This window comes from Clinocottus analis, unplaced genomic scaffold, assembly GCF_023055335.1.
Source record: "Clinocottus analis isolate CAN_PGR_092001 unplaced genomic scaffold, fCliAna1.0.p SCAF_19, whole genome shotgun sequence".
NCBI lineage: Eukaryota > Metazoa > Chordata > Actinopteri > Perciformes > Cottidae > Clinocottus > Clinocottus analis.
The window spans coordinates 7434988-7450912 of NW_027175920.1; the positions used below are offsets into that span (position 1 = coordinate 7434988).

Sequence of the window (15925 nt, forward strand, 5' to 3'; positions counted from 1 at the left end):
TTAAATACGCTTGATTCATTGGTCCTAATTAGGTTTAAGCCGGTCACATTTCTTAAAGCAGTTACTGGTAGATATCGAGCTGCTCCTGAGTGGAACATAATGAGACACAGGCAGCCCATAAATGAGAGTGTAGCGCCAGAATGGACAATAATGACAAGTGGCAGTTCAGCCGGTTTGCATAAAATCTAATTGGTTTCAGCTTCTACACCGGACCGAACCGGTACAAATGGAAATGGACCAAACTCTAGTCTGAACCAGCGCATTAGCTTGGGGCAGCTCCCCTTATTCAGTGACCTCTGACCCCTCCCAGATGTCCACCGGGAGTCTCTATTGTGTTAAGAGCAGTCCTTTCCCCTCCTCCTGTTACATCATCGCCGCTACCCCACAGGCAGCTGCTGTCCCCATCCATATTTAACGCCCATTACTCAGAGATGGATGGCCATCTTTGGAGGCTGCACAAGCATCGCTGTTATATCATTGGCAACATGGGACTGGAAGAGCGACATGAGTAATTGTTGTAAGGTGCATATCGTAGGCAGAACATTTAGGGGCTGTCTGCGGCTCTGTTGATAGTTTGGTTTGTATTCCACCTTTTTATGTGGCTTGAGAGTACATTTTTGGATTATAGTTCTGTCAGTAAAACTCGTTTTTCTGTCTAATTTTTCCAACTTCAATTTTACCAAGCACATCATTTTTGTCATCACATCAGTGTGTTGAGTGACCTCATTTGTCTCTCTCTCCTCCTCCCCCCCAGTCTGCTGGAAACCGATGACACAGAGGAGCCAAAGGGTAAGACAACTCTTCACTTGCACTGCACTCAGATCCTCTTTCCTTCCACAGACTGCTTTATCCCCGAACTCATTCAAGTTCTCTGTTACTCAGCGTTAAAGGAATACTGAGCTCATTGCTGATGTCAGATCACCTACATGGTTTATAGAGGCTGGCCGTTTAGTACTCTGCCACTGAGGAAACTGAGTAAAAGAAAAAATGATCTACTGATGTCTCTCTGTTATGTTCACTTTCTAATATGAAGCGAATGTTTGGCCCTAAGTGATGGTTTTCTGTTTCCCCCCAAAAAAGGGAGATAATGTTCGGCACGTGTCTGCCGAGTTTGATTCAAAGGCCGAGACTTAGTGGGTGTGCGCTTACACTCTTTCTGTGCAAATGTTAGATCATATGCAGGTGTTTCAGCCGGCCACAAGAGAAAGTGGTTAATTATACCCACAGCCCACTGGCTGCTTTCACTAACTCATCCAGCCACCTGAGCCCAGTCAGTCTGTCTGTCGCCTGTGTTTCTGTCAGTGGCCTCGTGCTTTCTAGCCTAATTGATTTGCCTGCCTGTCTGTCCGTGTGCGTTTCTGTGCGTATGAATGTGCGTGTGAACGCTCGACTGCACGAGAGACATAAAGAAAGGGACAGAGCGAGGTGATAGGAAGGTCCCAGGTTTCAGTATCTCAGGGTGTGTCATGCAGTGTTGTGAAGGCAATGTAAACATGACCTACTAAGTGAATCAAGTCTAAGTGATTCTCACATTTCATCAAAACATTGTATTTAATCACGCAGAGGGACAAGGAAGTCAAACCAAGGAGAAGCAGATCTGCTGTTCGGGCTATTTGCTAGTTTTTTAATCCAATGCTGCATTTTAATTGGAGGCTTTCTCCATGTATATGTGCACAGTAAACTTTAATAGTAGACGCCAGAGCTCTGGCTCAGGTCGTGCCTTTTTTGTTATTGTAGCAGCACATGTTCTACCCTTTTCTCAGCAAACTGGGACTGATGAGAGAATATGAAATATAAAATACAAGATGAAGTCAGTGGCTACAAATGATCTGCTCACTGCTGCATTTTCCTCAATAGCCTTTCTGTTCTGACGATATATTTCATAAAGTGTTTAAAATGACAGTAAAAAGTTTAACCCCATTTAACCCCATTAAGTTTAATGGTTTTATTTGGGGGAATATAATGTTCTCAAGTAGAAGATAAGTAATGACTTGACTTATTTTGAAACATAACACAGATTACTGAGGATCTCTTTTGCTTTGAATGATTGAATACCTCTCAACATGGCCGGTGTGTTTCTCTGCTTGGAAGATAAGATAAAAGATTGCACTAGAAGGAACCAAAGAAGCCGAAAGATGAACAAAGACCAGTCAGTGTTCGTCTGTAGTTGAGATATGTGCGTGTCTGTGAAAGCAAGGGAGTGCGAGAGCATTGGCGGTGCATTCACACGGCGGAGGAGCTTCCTGTCCAAGCTGGCAGAGCATTTAGTGCTCTCAGCCAGAACGCCTCTTGTGGCGACATCAAGGGTCTCCCCGATGAGTCAGCTCTTCCAGCCAGCGATACAAAAATACAAATATGCAGCAGGTTTAAAGCACACGTATTGTAGGAGCCTTCAGTTAGACGTGTGTGTTGTCACAGTCTAGTGCATTCAGGAGGAGTTCAGCTCACATTGACTTGAAAACTCTGTGAGATTTTCACTGCGGTGAGGAGAAAGTTAATTTGGCTGTGAAACATTTTGCAGATTTCATGAACATCTCAGAGTCTATTGGCTAATATTCACTTTGTGCAGTCTCTATTGGCCATTACAAGGTCAAATGCCCATTCAATAAGCGTTGGATTTTTGAGGGATGCTGATAGAAAAAACATTGGACTGGATTCAAAACTAAGAGAATGCAGTCTGAGGGGACTCACCGGTCTGCAATGTGCAATGTGTCATCATCTGAACTAAATCATGTTACATTCTGGACAGGAGAAGGAGCTTGGGAACAACAAGCTTGAGTTTTAAGGCTCAACAGAGCAGCTTTTTTTTCTCCTGGAAATGGGGAGTTTGCCAGGGACACTTTTCAGATTTGTTTGTTCATTTGTTTTCTTTGGAGGTGGAACGATTTTACATAGAAATGTCTCATTGTCGAAGCAATAAAAAGCGATTTGGAGTGGGAGAATGGATTTGAGTGCGCTGACTTAAGAATTGTGTGTTGTTTTGGAATATCATTAAATTTAATGGTTTCCTTTTGTGCGGATTAGAAGATTATATTCTCAGGCCTGTTTTTGATTTGACCTCTCACATAAAAAGATATTTATTTCTTGCATTTTATGCACCACATGGTAATTGGGTTTTCTTATATCTAAAAAAAAGTTTAACTCGTGACTGATTGAGTGCACTCATCGTGAGGCGAGGGCTAAATCATGAATGCATTTGTTATATATTTATATATATATATATATATATATATATATATATATATATATATATATATATATATATATATATATATATATATATAAATATATATATATGATCATATGATGCTACACTGGCATGAAGCAATTTCGCTAAATTGTCATTTAACCATATATGTGATTGTGTGTTTGTGTGTGTGTTCTTTCCAGTTGAGGAGAAGTCTGTGGACTCAGCCAAGAGGACTTACAAGATGTCTCTTTTTAAGGTACGGTATTTCTTCTCATTCCCTTCATCCAAATGTTTCGTATCGTTGATTGATTTTGTGTGCCTGCGTGTGTAATAAACCTATAAAGATTTTTTTTTTCTGCAGTCTAATGTAAAATCTTTTTAGTTTCCCCACTGATTTACTCCCAGCCCTTTCCACCACAGCTGGTGTTCCCTTTAACCCCCCCCCTGGATCTTTGCTTCATTAATAACCAATTGAGCTGTTTCATACAGCACTGAGCTGCCCCGCACCTGGAAGCACACTTGGCCAAAGTCATGACTTCACACACATAGTTTGTGGAGGTCTTAAAGCGACAGTTGGAAGAAGAAGTCTAGAGATCCAAAAGATCCGATCAGGAACAACGGCTTGATAAAGCCCCAATCTTGTGGGAGATATTCACGTGTGCTTTAATTTAAATCTGTCTTTCCCAGGCTGCTTAAGTTTCAGACGTGGTTAGGTTTCATCATATTTAATGTAAATAGCTGTTCTGACTTGGCCTTCTCAGGCCAGCAGCAGTGCCAAGGTTGGCCAAGTGAACCCAGATGGCAGCAAAACCTGCTGGGAAAACAAGTTCCCACAAAGAGGCTATCTCACAACCACACTCCTTTTTGTTTTCTCCTTTTTTTTCCGGGGGCTCTCCATCCATTGTTTTGACCTAGTTCTTTGTTATTTTTACGTGTCTCCCTTGAAAGTCATCGGCGGTGACGGATAGCACTGCGCTGTCTTCACTTTTCCCTTATCACTCATTTCTCCACCACGATGCCTGTTGAGAGCCAGTGAGTCAGTGTCTCCAGGAGGAGAGACAGCACAGGATAGAGGTTACAGTATGTCTGCTCTCCAGCACCGATGAAGGCAATAAAAAGTGTAAATGTTGACTTCTGGAGAAAGATACAGCTCATTTATGTCTTGAATTTCCCGGGGATATAAAACATGTTTTTTCAGAAGGCAGAGTATTTCTGCTGGGTGGGAAAAAAAAGTTCCCTCTTTACAATCAGAGAGCGTCAGTCTGTTTGAAAGAGGCCTCTAATATATAATATTGCTTAGCTAACGGCTGCAGATCCACTTACCTTCAGGTCACACCAGGTTCTCGGCTAAGTGTTTCACACAGCTGGATAGTTTTCAATGGACATGTTTGAAAATGTGCAGTATGCAGCCTACACAAGTGTCAGGGTGAAAGCATCCAGTACACATATGCTGAGAATGGACTTTTCAATGAAGTAGGACACGTTTAGACTTTTGAAAGGATACACATGGGCATGTCCATGCATATTGGATGTTTTAAAAAGGGAGGGGGAGATAAAATTTCAAGAATGTTTAACCAGGTAAATTGGAGCTTTTTTGTTGTTAAACTATATCAGACACACATTGTTATGTCTGGAAGTGAACCCTTTGAAGATGGTGAAAATAATGTCTCCATTGGCGAGACTTTAGTTCAATGTAGAAAACTCTGTTTCAGTTTATACTTATGTACTCTGTCTGGGTGGGTCGTTTTACTTCACAATCTCTCACAAACTACAGCATTGGCATGAGCAACTCAGCTGAGCATTTGAAGGGTTAACTTCTTAGCTTAGGTGTGTGGGTGGAGCCTCATTCATTCATTCACTCCCCTTATTAAAGTGTGTTTTTTACAGCTAGTGTAGGACGTAGGCGGAATTTCTTGCAAACACAATCCCAACCTTTAGGCTACGGTCGTCCTTCCTTCTGCCTGTAGGACCAGCAGGGGTCAGAGGATGGAAGCAGTGGCCGGCGCACCGACAACCGGGTGAAGCTGCTCAGCGGCGACGAAGAGGAATCCTCCACCAGGTAGCGATTGAACTTTGAATGGGCACTTCTTCTTTTTTTTACAAATTGGAGCAATAAACGCTGTGGTCTACAATACATATGCCACAACACTAGCAGATACAACAAACAGATGAAAATGAACTTACACTCTCACACACAGACCGAGCGGAGCACAGAGGTAATTACACACCGATTGGCTGGATGTCAAATGATGGGAACAGCTGCAGAGATAAACCAGATAAACCTGCGGAGCTTGCCTTTAATAGCACTCACTCTCTCGCATGCACACACACACACACACACACACACACACACACACACACACACACATGCATGAACACACAGAAGGGCTGTGATGTCGCCATGGTGATGCAAACCCAACCAGACTGAAGTTAATAGCTGCAGCAGTGAGCGCAAAACTGTACTTAGCCCTGTAACCGCTGGAGACTGGACTGAGCTAGTGTGTGTGTGTGTGTGTGTGTGTGTGTGTGTGTGTGTCATTTAAGTACCATAAATTCATTGCTTTCCCATAAACTGCTTCCAGTTTCCTCCTGAGTCAGAGGGGACGTCAGTATATTTGCACTATTTGCAACTGAACCTTTTGGGTGTAGAGGTGTCGATGATCTTTTCAGCAAAGCTCCAACAAAACAAACATTATCACATTGATAGTTAAGCCTGTGCGAAAAAGAAAACGATTGCATAAAAAAGACATCGCTCAGGAAGTGACGAGCCGGCTCAAAGCAAAAGTGAATGTGTCCGAGCGTCGCTGCCTTTCAAGGGTCAAAAGCACTCGCATCAGATTAGATGATGACAGTGGCAAACTCTGAGTTCAGTGTCTTTACCGTTGGGCTGGTTCAGTTATTTAGTGTATCGCCTCATAAATACAAATAGTGCTCGATCATAACAGAAAGAAGCTGTTGTGGTGGCACAGCAGACGAATGACTAAAGTGTGGTTTGAATCCACCTTGCAGCTCTTTCCTGCGATTCCATTCTGTAACGGCTGAATATTTTATTTATATTTTCACATCAAATATATATTTCCTCTTTCTCTCGGTTTCCATCATCTTCATCTTTTTTTCCGCCCATATTTTAGCCTTCCCAAAGCTGAAAGCAAATTAATGGATGAGAAAGAAGCCGCAGATGAAGCTTCAGCGAAGGAGCTGCATGGAAATGCTTCCACCGTCGAAGAAAAGGTCAGTATTTTTGTTTCCATTTTATTCATTAGGTTTTTTTGGGCACATGGTTTCCATAACTCACCAGGCTGAAATATAAAAGTCATCTCTCTGGATTGTATTTTGGAAAGATCATATTTTTATGCACTGCTTTTGCGCCGCATGCGAGCCAATTCCAAAACGCTTACTCACCTTAACGTTGGCTTTCTTACCGTTGGGTCTGCTTTAGATTTTCAAAAAATATATATTTTTACTAGTTGACTTTTATTTATGTCACTAATGTACAGTCGCAACACAAACACACACACACACACACAAACTCTTTTTGACTTTTTAAGTATGTATACATACTTTAAACCACACATTGCACACACAACGCCTCCTCCATGTATTATGCACTCCGATGTTTTTAATTTAAGAAGACCACCTGGTTGCGTTGCACTTTCACACTCAGCTGGCTAACAAACTGCTTCTTCCATCATCTGCTCCTAAATCAACACTCCTTCGTAACCTTTGACCTGTTGTCAGTAGGACGTCTGCTGTTGCTTCAGCTGCTGTTGCATCTACAAAGCAGCATATTACACTCACAAAAGGGTGTGTTTAGATGTGTCATTGTATGTTCCTGTTTGCTATATGTGTCTTTATTGCATTTTGAAACCTTTACTCTTTAAAATGGTTAACGGTACTTCATGCTTTTTATGCTTTTTTAGTCCTTAAAACTTTGAATAGGTTAGACTACAAAAAGCTTGTGTCTCAAAATCACAACTTTACATGACACATAATGTATTTCTTGTAAACTTTTTTTCTTTTCCGAGAAAAAACAGGAGCGACATCTCAAACAAGTCTTGCAGATTTATTGACAAGGACAAAGTGTTCACTTTATCCCTTTTTCTAATCACAATGGTGTCATTTTCTCACACTCTCTAGTCCAGGCAGGAGTGTGTGTCTGTGTATGTCAAAACAAGTTTGTGTGGAAACCGCAGAGGAGCTGACATTGGAAAAAGTTGGTCTGGTCAGAGAGAGTTAAACGCCATAATCAAGGAGCATAGAATACACTTTAATCCGCTTTTCCAGCCCTTGTAAATATTATGGCTGGTAGTAAAACAAGCTTTCTTTCTCTTTCTCTACATCAGCCTTCCAGTCTCCTCTCGGACAGAGCGCTCCCCTTCAGCAGGAACAGAGACGCCTCCCCACCTCCCTCTCCTCCCTGCCAGCTTGCCTCGCTGCAGCGCCAAGACTCTGGGTCTCGGGGCATCAAGGGAATCCTAAAGAAAAGCCGCTCCACCAGCATGGAGTCGGACCACAGCGAGGGCTCCGCGCCGGACTGCACGCCAGCCCGACAAACCGGTGTCACCCTCAGCCACCCTGAGAGCGAGGAGGAGATGGAGGAGGAGGAGCAGGAGGAGGACGTGGAGGAGGAGGAGGAGGAAGAGGAGGAGGAGGAGGAGGAGGAGGAGGATGAGGAGGAGGAGGAGGAGGTGGAGGAAGAGGAGGAGGGGGAGGAAGAGATCAATGGGGAACATTACAGAGAGGATGAGTCATTAACTGATGATATCCCAGACGGAGGGTGCTACAGCATCGACAGACAACAGAGCGAGGGAAGCGGCGGCAGCAGTGGAGGGAGCTTTGAGGAGATGCGGAGCTCCTCGCCCGATGAGAGCCTGGAGAAGACGTCCACAGTGTCGGAGGATGTGGAGGAACTGGAAAGCAGTTTGGATGGCAGCCAGGGCTCCTCACTCAAACAGAGGTCATTGGATGTACACAAACACAGCAGCCATTATGATGAATTATGAGGCCAAAATGTGCATATTAGTTTCTAAGCAAAGAAAAAACTATATTCAATGGACTTTGCATATGCAAAACAAATGTATTCAATATCCAGACTTAAGGCTCCATTTAGGTCTTTCTGAAATGCATCGTACAAGTGGGTTGGAAAGTTTATTTCAATAGGGGGAGAACTAATATGTCTTTTGCCTTTTTCAGACTGGCAGAGTTCACTAGTGAAGAGGAGAAGAAGGATAGACCGAAGAAGCTCAAAACATCCGAGATGAGCAACACACCGCTGGCCGATCGCTTCGGCAAGCTCCAAGATGCTGAAAATGCCTGGATGAAAAAGGTAGGCTTTTGTTATTTGAGCAGACTCTTTCCTTTTGTTGTGGGGTTTAGTAGATCGTTGGAGTTGTTCAGTTAGTATAAATAACAGGTATACAAGGCTGGAGCTGGAGTGCATAGAGTTTTTACTGCCACAGGTTGAGGTTTCCCCTCGGCTTTGTGTGCAGGGAAAGAAGGATTTGGCTGCGGACACATTTCTTCCTCTGCTGAATCAGCTTATTTCCCTGACTTGTTGCCATAAGGATGTGAGGTTAGGAGGGCTTTGGGGTGCAGCAGATTTGGGAGTGGTGACGCCAAATCCCAGAGATCCAGGGCTTAGCTGGTCTCCCAAAGAGAAAGGGAGACACGCCCCTTCCCCTTGTGAAAATAAAATCCTACACCGTGACCTAACACCTGCAAACCTTCCAATATAATGCTGGTTCTTTTTGTTAGTTTCTGGCCTCTCCTCTCTTAACCTGCCTGCAAAGTACAAAAAACAAACAATTCCCTCCATAAGCAAGCTTTTTGTTCTTTATAGACTTCCATGACTCACAAATGTATATAAACATCCGCGTCAACCAGTTTTACACGGGTCAGCATCGAGGGGTTTAATGTTTAACACATGCTAAGATAACTGATGTATTTTTGAAGTGGTGACAGAAGTGCATGCAGGTTTCTACATGCTATTCTCCTGTTCAAACAAGACCACCCTTGCTGAGTTTTAAAGTGGAAACACAACATTAAAACCATTCCATGGATAGTGCAAGTAAAGGATTGGTGGAAAACCCCAATGAGTGCCACATAGATATCCCCAAAACGGTCAATATTGGACCCCCCCCAAGTGATGTCATGTTTATTCATACGGAGCATCTGTTGGTTTGATGTCTGTCCAGATCAATGATCCTCTCGGGGGGTTTCTGCTTTTGGGCTCATCCTTCATCCAAAAGGATGAGATAACCTTTGAATAAATGTACTCTTAGTCTGGAAAAAGCCGTTTAATAAGTAAGTACAGACAGCCAGCAACTTGAACAAATACCCCGTCAATTAAATACTGAAAACTGATGTCATTTTATGTTTGAGTGGTCTTCATTATAACAAGTCCAAACTGCATCCTCAACACTCGCAGGCATGAAAGACGTCCAAACTGGTGTCCAAAATGTCTGCGGATTTCTTCCTTGAATTCAATTTGAGGTTTTTGTCTGTGAATTGATCTGAAACCCGCGGTGCGTGTTGGCTGTCGCCGTAGAACTCTATGAAACCAACTCACCTCAGAGATGTAGATAATACATGGTTTGGATAAATGATTGGCATTGATGTAATGTCAAAATTAGCCATGGGGCATTCCCTCATGTGTCTATTCTTGTTACATTTCTCTCTCTGGATCGAGGAAAGGCCGTTGGTTTGTCATTCTATCTCATACACGGCCAATCTGGACCAGATGTTGTTGCTGTTTGGTTGATATGTGGGAGACCAGGGAATGTAACATGCATGGTACACACCATGGTCATATCCAACCAGCGCCAGATGTTTCCTGTTAAGCTGCGTTCTACATCGCAGCTGTGTTGTAAAGTGAGGCCTCGTTGTAAATTTTAAAGAGTGGCTGTCTTGTCATAAACTAATGATTGTTAATCATAATAATCATCAATAAATTTCCCAATAACTGCTGCTTTGTTAATCTAAATTCAGATAATCCACTTAAAATGAGTGTATTATCTTCAATGCAATAGGATTTGAAGAGTGTATTCAAAATAGGTAATTTAAAAACATGTGCTATCACGTTGTAAGAAATCACACTTTTTGTGTTAAATCCACCAACAAAGTGAGACATTTTCACCTGATCAGAACTAAACCATAGGGTGAGTTTCATATCACTATTTCCCTTTTCCTTTCTCTTCCATTCTTCCAAACTTTGGGCCAGGCTTTAAATGAACCACATCTCATCTCTAGTCTTCCACGCTGAAATCTGCTCCAACTGTTGCAGTCTAACGTTGCCCTGAGATGCTCTTTCTCCTCCCTTCTTCGCTGATAATTTTTCCTTATCTCCTTTTACTACTCCTCCTCCTCCTTTAACCTTTCTTCCCAGTTTTCCTCTGTCCTCACCTGTGGACTCTACCCCTTTCTTTGACTTTGCCACCCACTTGTCAACCTTTCCCAGCCCCCTTTCAGGTGAGTGTGTGTCTGTGCCTTCGTACTGCACGTTCCTCTTTGCATGGGCGTAATCTCAATGTCATGGTGGCCCCTATGTCTCTACCTGTGCTCTGGACAACTTCTCACACACTCTCTGGGAATTACCACTGATAACTCAGAGCTGTCAACACACTTGCTCTTGGTACATGAATGTGGTTTGCCAGCCCTCAGTTGGTCGATATCTGTGTCAGAGCTTTGGCTGAGGTGCTGCCTGCACTGTACAGTAAGACAGGGCTGAGAAAAATGGTTTCCTGTGGGGGTTTGAGGCCCAGGCCCATTCGCCTCCACCCCTTCTCTCGAGGGTCCTGTCGGGCCAAGGTATTTCCCCTCTCCGATTGCCTCCAGAGATGAGCTGCTAGCTGGAGAGGCTGTGTCAGTCTGGAAGTGTGTGAGAATGCTTCAGGCCTGAGTGAGGTGACAGATATTATAGTTTGCAAGCACTATCTTTATTATACTAATAAAGTATAATAAAGGGCTGATGTGATTAGCATTTTTTGAGTCCTGAAAGAGGAGTTCCAGCTTGTCTTATTCGGTTAACACGTGCGCAGAAAGGGATGTATCATATTCTCATGTTATGAAATCTGCAAGGGTTCACTTTGATGTTCAGACCCAGTGTGTCGGCTCTGTGTGCATGCCAGTGTGATTAAAAGCATTTCTTTGAACTCATGTCTCACGTCAGGCTAATATTTGACCACTGTGTGCAACATGTTTAGCATTAAAGTACAAACAAATTGGGCAGTGAGGGGGAGATGGAGAGAGAGAAAGAGACAGAGAGAAGGGAGGGGTTAGAAGGAGGGGGGGGGTTCCGTGTTATGATATGAGTGGAAGATGGTTTGAGGGGAACTGGTGTTTTTATGTTTTGTTACTACACTGCTGTGTATTGTAGCATGTCTCATGTGAATTCAGGACAAACAGCACATAGGAGTCCTCTGGTTTGTTATTCTCTTTCTTTGGGGGATTTTTGTTACATGCCAGGACAGGTGTCCTCAAACCTTTTGTAACATAAGGCCCTCTTATGATTGTTAAATCCCAATGACCGCCATGCCAGTTAAATGAGAAATACACATAGCAATACAATAAAGGATACAAAATAAAGTGGGCCATAAATATGCATGATGTTATTGTTAGTTGCAAAGACTGAAATAGATACTCTGATTGCCCTCACACATCACTGCCTGTCATTATGAATCTAAAAATAAAAGTCCAATTGCATCTCCTCACAGTACATAACACAATATGTAATATATTGATTGATGATTGAATGGTTCATAAGAAATAATATTTACTGAGAAACAACCATGCGTCAGTAGTAAATGTGCAAATTGTACTTCCTCGTTTGACGTAATGTGCCAAAACATGTGCAGTACTTTACTTGAAGAGGAATTCAATTCTGTTTGACTAACTGTACAGAGATTTAAACTTATTGTTTGGAAGAAATCATTCTTATTCAAGAATTGAGCTAAGCGAAAAAAAGTAAAAGTGTAATATGATGTAGACCGGCCTAGAGGCTCATTTACAGAAGATAAAGTTTTCTTCATGCTGTTATCTGCTCTGAATTGTTCTGCTGTGCCGTCACACAGTGGACTGCAGATAGGTCTTTCTTTGCGAGACTATCCTGTGTGCAGCTCACGGTACATTACACACAGTGAAGTGCTCATTATTAGTGAAGGAATAGGTGGTGGCAGCCAGTAAAAGCTCTGGCAGGGCCGTAAAACGCTTCGAATATTTAGGAGTGGAATATCATTAATTACTTTAAAACAGCTCCTGGGGTCCATTGGGACCAGGGGGGCAGTAAACTTCTGCTAATTCATTTTTAATGGTGGAGTTCAGGTGCAAACATGGCAGCAGGAGTAAATCACGTCAGGAAAGCTCTAATGAATAGCCGGTGATAGATGACCCCAGCACAGTTTAGGTTTTTTATTGTTTAGGACTCCACATTCTTCATGTTTTTGTTGTAACTAGGAACCTGTGGAGGTTGTTGTTTTTTAAAGGAGCCCCGGGGCGATCCCCCAGAAATAATAACAAAACAATGATATCATTCAAAATTCCATTTTAAAGGAACTTCTCATTGCTTTACCATCCTCCATCACCATCACCCCTTGTCTCTCCTGTTCTCGCAGAACCCTTCTTGCTCACCCGTTATCTCTTCACCGTGTCCATAAAATAGATAGGCAGTAGACTGCATGACCACCTTCCTTTTTTCATAAAAGTCCTCATGTTCCAACAGAAATCCAACGTAGATGTGGGGCCCAAGATGTCCCTGGCAGACAGGATGAAGGTCCTCAAAGACAAGGAGGAGCAATGGAAGAGCAAAGGCAAAGGAGCCGCCAACGACTCTGTCCAGTTCACTGTGGCTGGACGCATGGCCAAGAAAGGTGAGCCTGCAGCGCGCTAACTCAGTGCGGCTGGACACAAGTTGCTCTGCTTCTGTCTTCAGACTCTGTGCTGCTGCCTGACAAACACTTCTTTCAGGTTGTTTGATGGGACCTAAAACAATTCCCTTTTGAGCTGCATTGATTAGTCAGTTAATTGTCCAAATTTGACTCTCTGACAGTTATTTTTCTGGCAAAATGCCTTTTTATGTAATGTGAGAATTGGATGCTTGAAAGTAAACCGAACATTTTTGACAAAAAAAATACTTTTTTGTATGTTTTATGTTAGTTGCCCCTCTAAATCTTCCCTTGTCTTCCTCCAGGTCTTGTGACAGACGTCGTAAAGGAAGAGTCGACTCCCGTCTCCCTCAAGAAGTCTAACGCCACGCCTGTAAAGCCACTTGAAGGTAGGAAACATTTCCCTTCAACTTGCAATCAGTGTGTGGCAGATTTAAATCAAGTCTTTCCGGTATTTTAAAGACATTTGTTACCTTTTTAAAACAATAGTACTGCCAATGTTTTGTAATGTGACACTATGTATTCTTAGCTATGATTAATCCTCTGTTTCTTATTGCTGGACAGAAATCTCCAGTAGAACTGACGTCAAGGTGGAAGGAGATAAAAGACTCGACAAGCTCGAGTCTTTCCTCGACAAGCTCCACAATAAAGGTACCGTACCCCCGTTATTGACAAATAGACATAGTTAAACATTACAGATGAGCATTTTATAGACGAGCCTCTGCACGGGAGGCCCGTAAGCTCACAGTACAGGATATCCAAAACATTGTGCACATATCTGAGTCACCTTCTCACCTTCCTGCTTCCTCTCCATGGTGGGGGTTTCAGGCGTGAGCAAAGGCAAGACTTCCACCGTCGAGGTGACGGCAGAGACGGAGAAAGAGGTGATGACCCTGGATGATGATGAGACGTTCGGCAACTTCTACAAATCGGTGTCAGCGTCGGCCCCCCATGACTCCAGTGTGGTTTTGACAGAGGAGGATTTCAGCCAGATTCAGGCCAATTCACCAAAGTGAGTTTATAGAAGGCATAACAATAATGAATGACATTATTTAAACGTCATTGGTTGCTTGGATGGAAAATGACCACTGCGTTGTGTCTGTGCAACTTTAGACTGACCTCAGCTGTAACAGAGCACAAACGAGCAGTACGACCGAACCGAAGGAACCAGGGCTCCAGGAATCCTCTGCGGGCTCTGGCTGCCCGCAACGACATCCGCCAGGTCTACACTGAGCAGAGGCTTAACGTGGCCTCATTAGAGACCAAGAGGATCCAAGTGGAGAGGAGTAAGGCTGCTCATACCGACTCTGGCACTATGAATGTTCTCACCATCACGCAGGGTTACGACTGTTTGGCTCAGCAGCTTTCAAGCATCACCAAAAGTTGAATCCAAACCAAACTTTGCTATTTAACGACTATACCGAGGTGTGTCGTGTTGTTTCGGATAAACCTAAAACAATCCAGTGGTTTTCGTTGCTTGTTCTGAAACTTCAACAACAACATGAAGGCGAAAACAACAGTAAAAGTACGAGATTACCATTTAGTTGCAGTGGTGGAACATTTGTCAGGAACTAACATGACTTCTATGTTCACATACATGTTGTCTCCTGTCCCATTTCTAAAACACAGCTTAAGTTGTTTATTATCAGTAAACTCATTGCATAAAAGTACAAGTTAAAGCCGGATGCCAATTAGCCGTACTATTGTGTGCTGCAGTACTGCAAAGGTTAGAGTTCAGACAACCACTGGAGTCTGTGTGATCCAGAGCCATATATATATATATATATATATATATATATATATATATATATATATATATATATATATATATATATATATATATATAAACCATTTTCAGTTTAGTTTGCTTGTGTATTTCCTATATTTAGTTCCTCTCCGTAAACACTCTTCACAGACTCGTCTAGTCACAGTGACCTTTTCACAGGTTACCTGCTAAAGAAGAGGAAGCTGTCTCGTACTGCTCACATGAAAGAAGTATCAAGAAAAGATGTTCCGTCTCTTGTGATCTGTCTGTTTTTTATTTGTCATAATTAGCGAGATGGCAGATTAGATCAAGGGATAGTTCTGATGCGTGTGTTCCTTCCTTAACCTCACCGCTTCTTTTCTTTCCTTTTCTCTTCCTTGAAGTGGCGAAACACTCCAAAACAAACCTGGCGGACGTGGCCTTGGCGGGCCTCGCGAGCAAGGAGAATTTCCGCAAGGTCAACCTGCGCAGCGTGAAATCCACCGATGTTGTGACTAACAACAGCACTCTGCCTTTCAACAAGCTCATGCTCATTCGCATCAAAGGTCAGCAACACATGCAAATGAACTGCGTGTTTGTTTGTTTGTTTTGAATGGAGGTATGATGAATGGTGCTCTATCACCCATAAGCTGCTCAAACCGATGAAATAAGGAAAAGCAAATGAAACACTTCAAAATGCTGTTCGGGAGAAACTCTGAGCTGCGCTTCCTGTGTTCGTCCTTCAGATTCGTTAATAAACCTGAAACAGATCAATTACAGATCTATAGCAGTGATTTATATGTATGTGATTCAGGCTACTGAAGTCTGGAAGTATCAGCTGCTGCGTCTTTGTCTTTAGGTCGGAGGCACATCCAGGTGCGCCTGGTGGAGCCGACAGCCCACTCGTTAAACAGCGGCGACTGCTTCCTTCTCATAACACCGAAGCAGTGCTACATGTGGAGTGGAGAGTTCGCCAACGTGATTGAGAAAGCTAAGGTGAAGAACCTCTCATGCAGAAACCAGAAGCAGTTGTTGGGTTTGAATGTTCAGAGAGGCGATGACACAGAATGACACATTCTCCACCTGAAGACAGATGTGACACGTACAATGTGC

The 15925-nt window shown here is 43.0% G+C and overlaps 1 protein-coding gene across 1 annotated transcript in view; it reads left to right on the plus strand.

Moving 5' to 3' along the window:
* svild (supervillin d) overlaps nucleotides 1-15925 on the plus strand; it is a 35136-nt gene that overhangs the window by 13760 nt on the left and 5451 nt on the right. Inside the window, exons 3-16 of the mRNA XM_068583179.1 lie at nucleotides 755-789; nucleotides 3391-3446; nucleotides 5158-5249; nucleotides 6322-6421; nucleotides 7534-7809; nucleotides 7870-8147; nucleotides 8384-8516; nucleotides 12906-13053; nucleotides 13374-13457; nucleotides 13633-13719; nucleotides 13897-14080; nucleotides 14182-14354; nucleotides 15217-15378; nucleotides 15672-15808. Coding sequence (XP_068439280.1) covers nucleotides 755-789; nucleotides 3391-3446; nucleotides 5158-5249; nucleotides 6322-6421; nucleotides 7534-7809; nucleotides 7870-8147; nucleotides 8384-8516; nucleotides 12906-13053; nucleotides 13374-13457; nucleotides 13633-13719; nucleotides 13897-14080; nucleotides 14182-14354; nucleotides 15217-15378; nucleotides 15672-15808 — 1945 coding nt within the window. The remainder of the gene's footprint in view (nucleotides 1-754; nucleotides 790-3390; nucleotides 3447-5157; nucleotides 5250-6321; nucleotides 6422-7533; nucleotides 7810-7869; nucleotides 8148-8383; nucleotides 8517-12905; nucleotides 13054-13373; nucleotides 13458-13632; nucleotides 13720-13896; nucleotides 14081-14181; nucleotides 14355-15216; nucleotides 15379-15671; nucleotides 15809-15925) is intronic.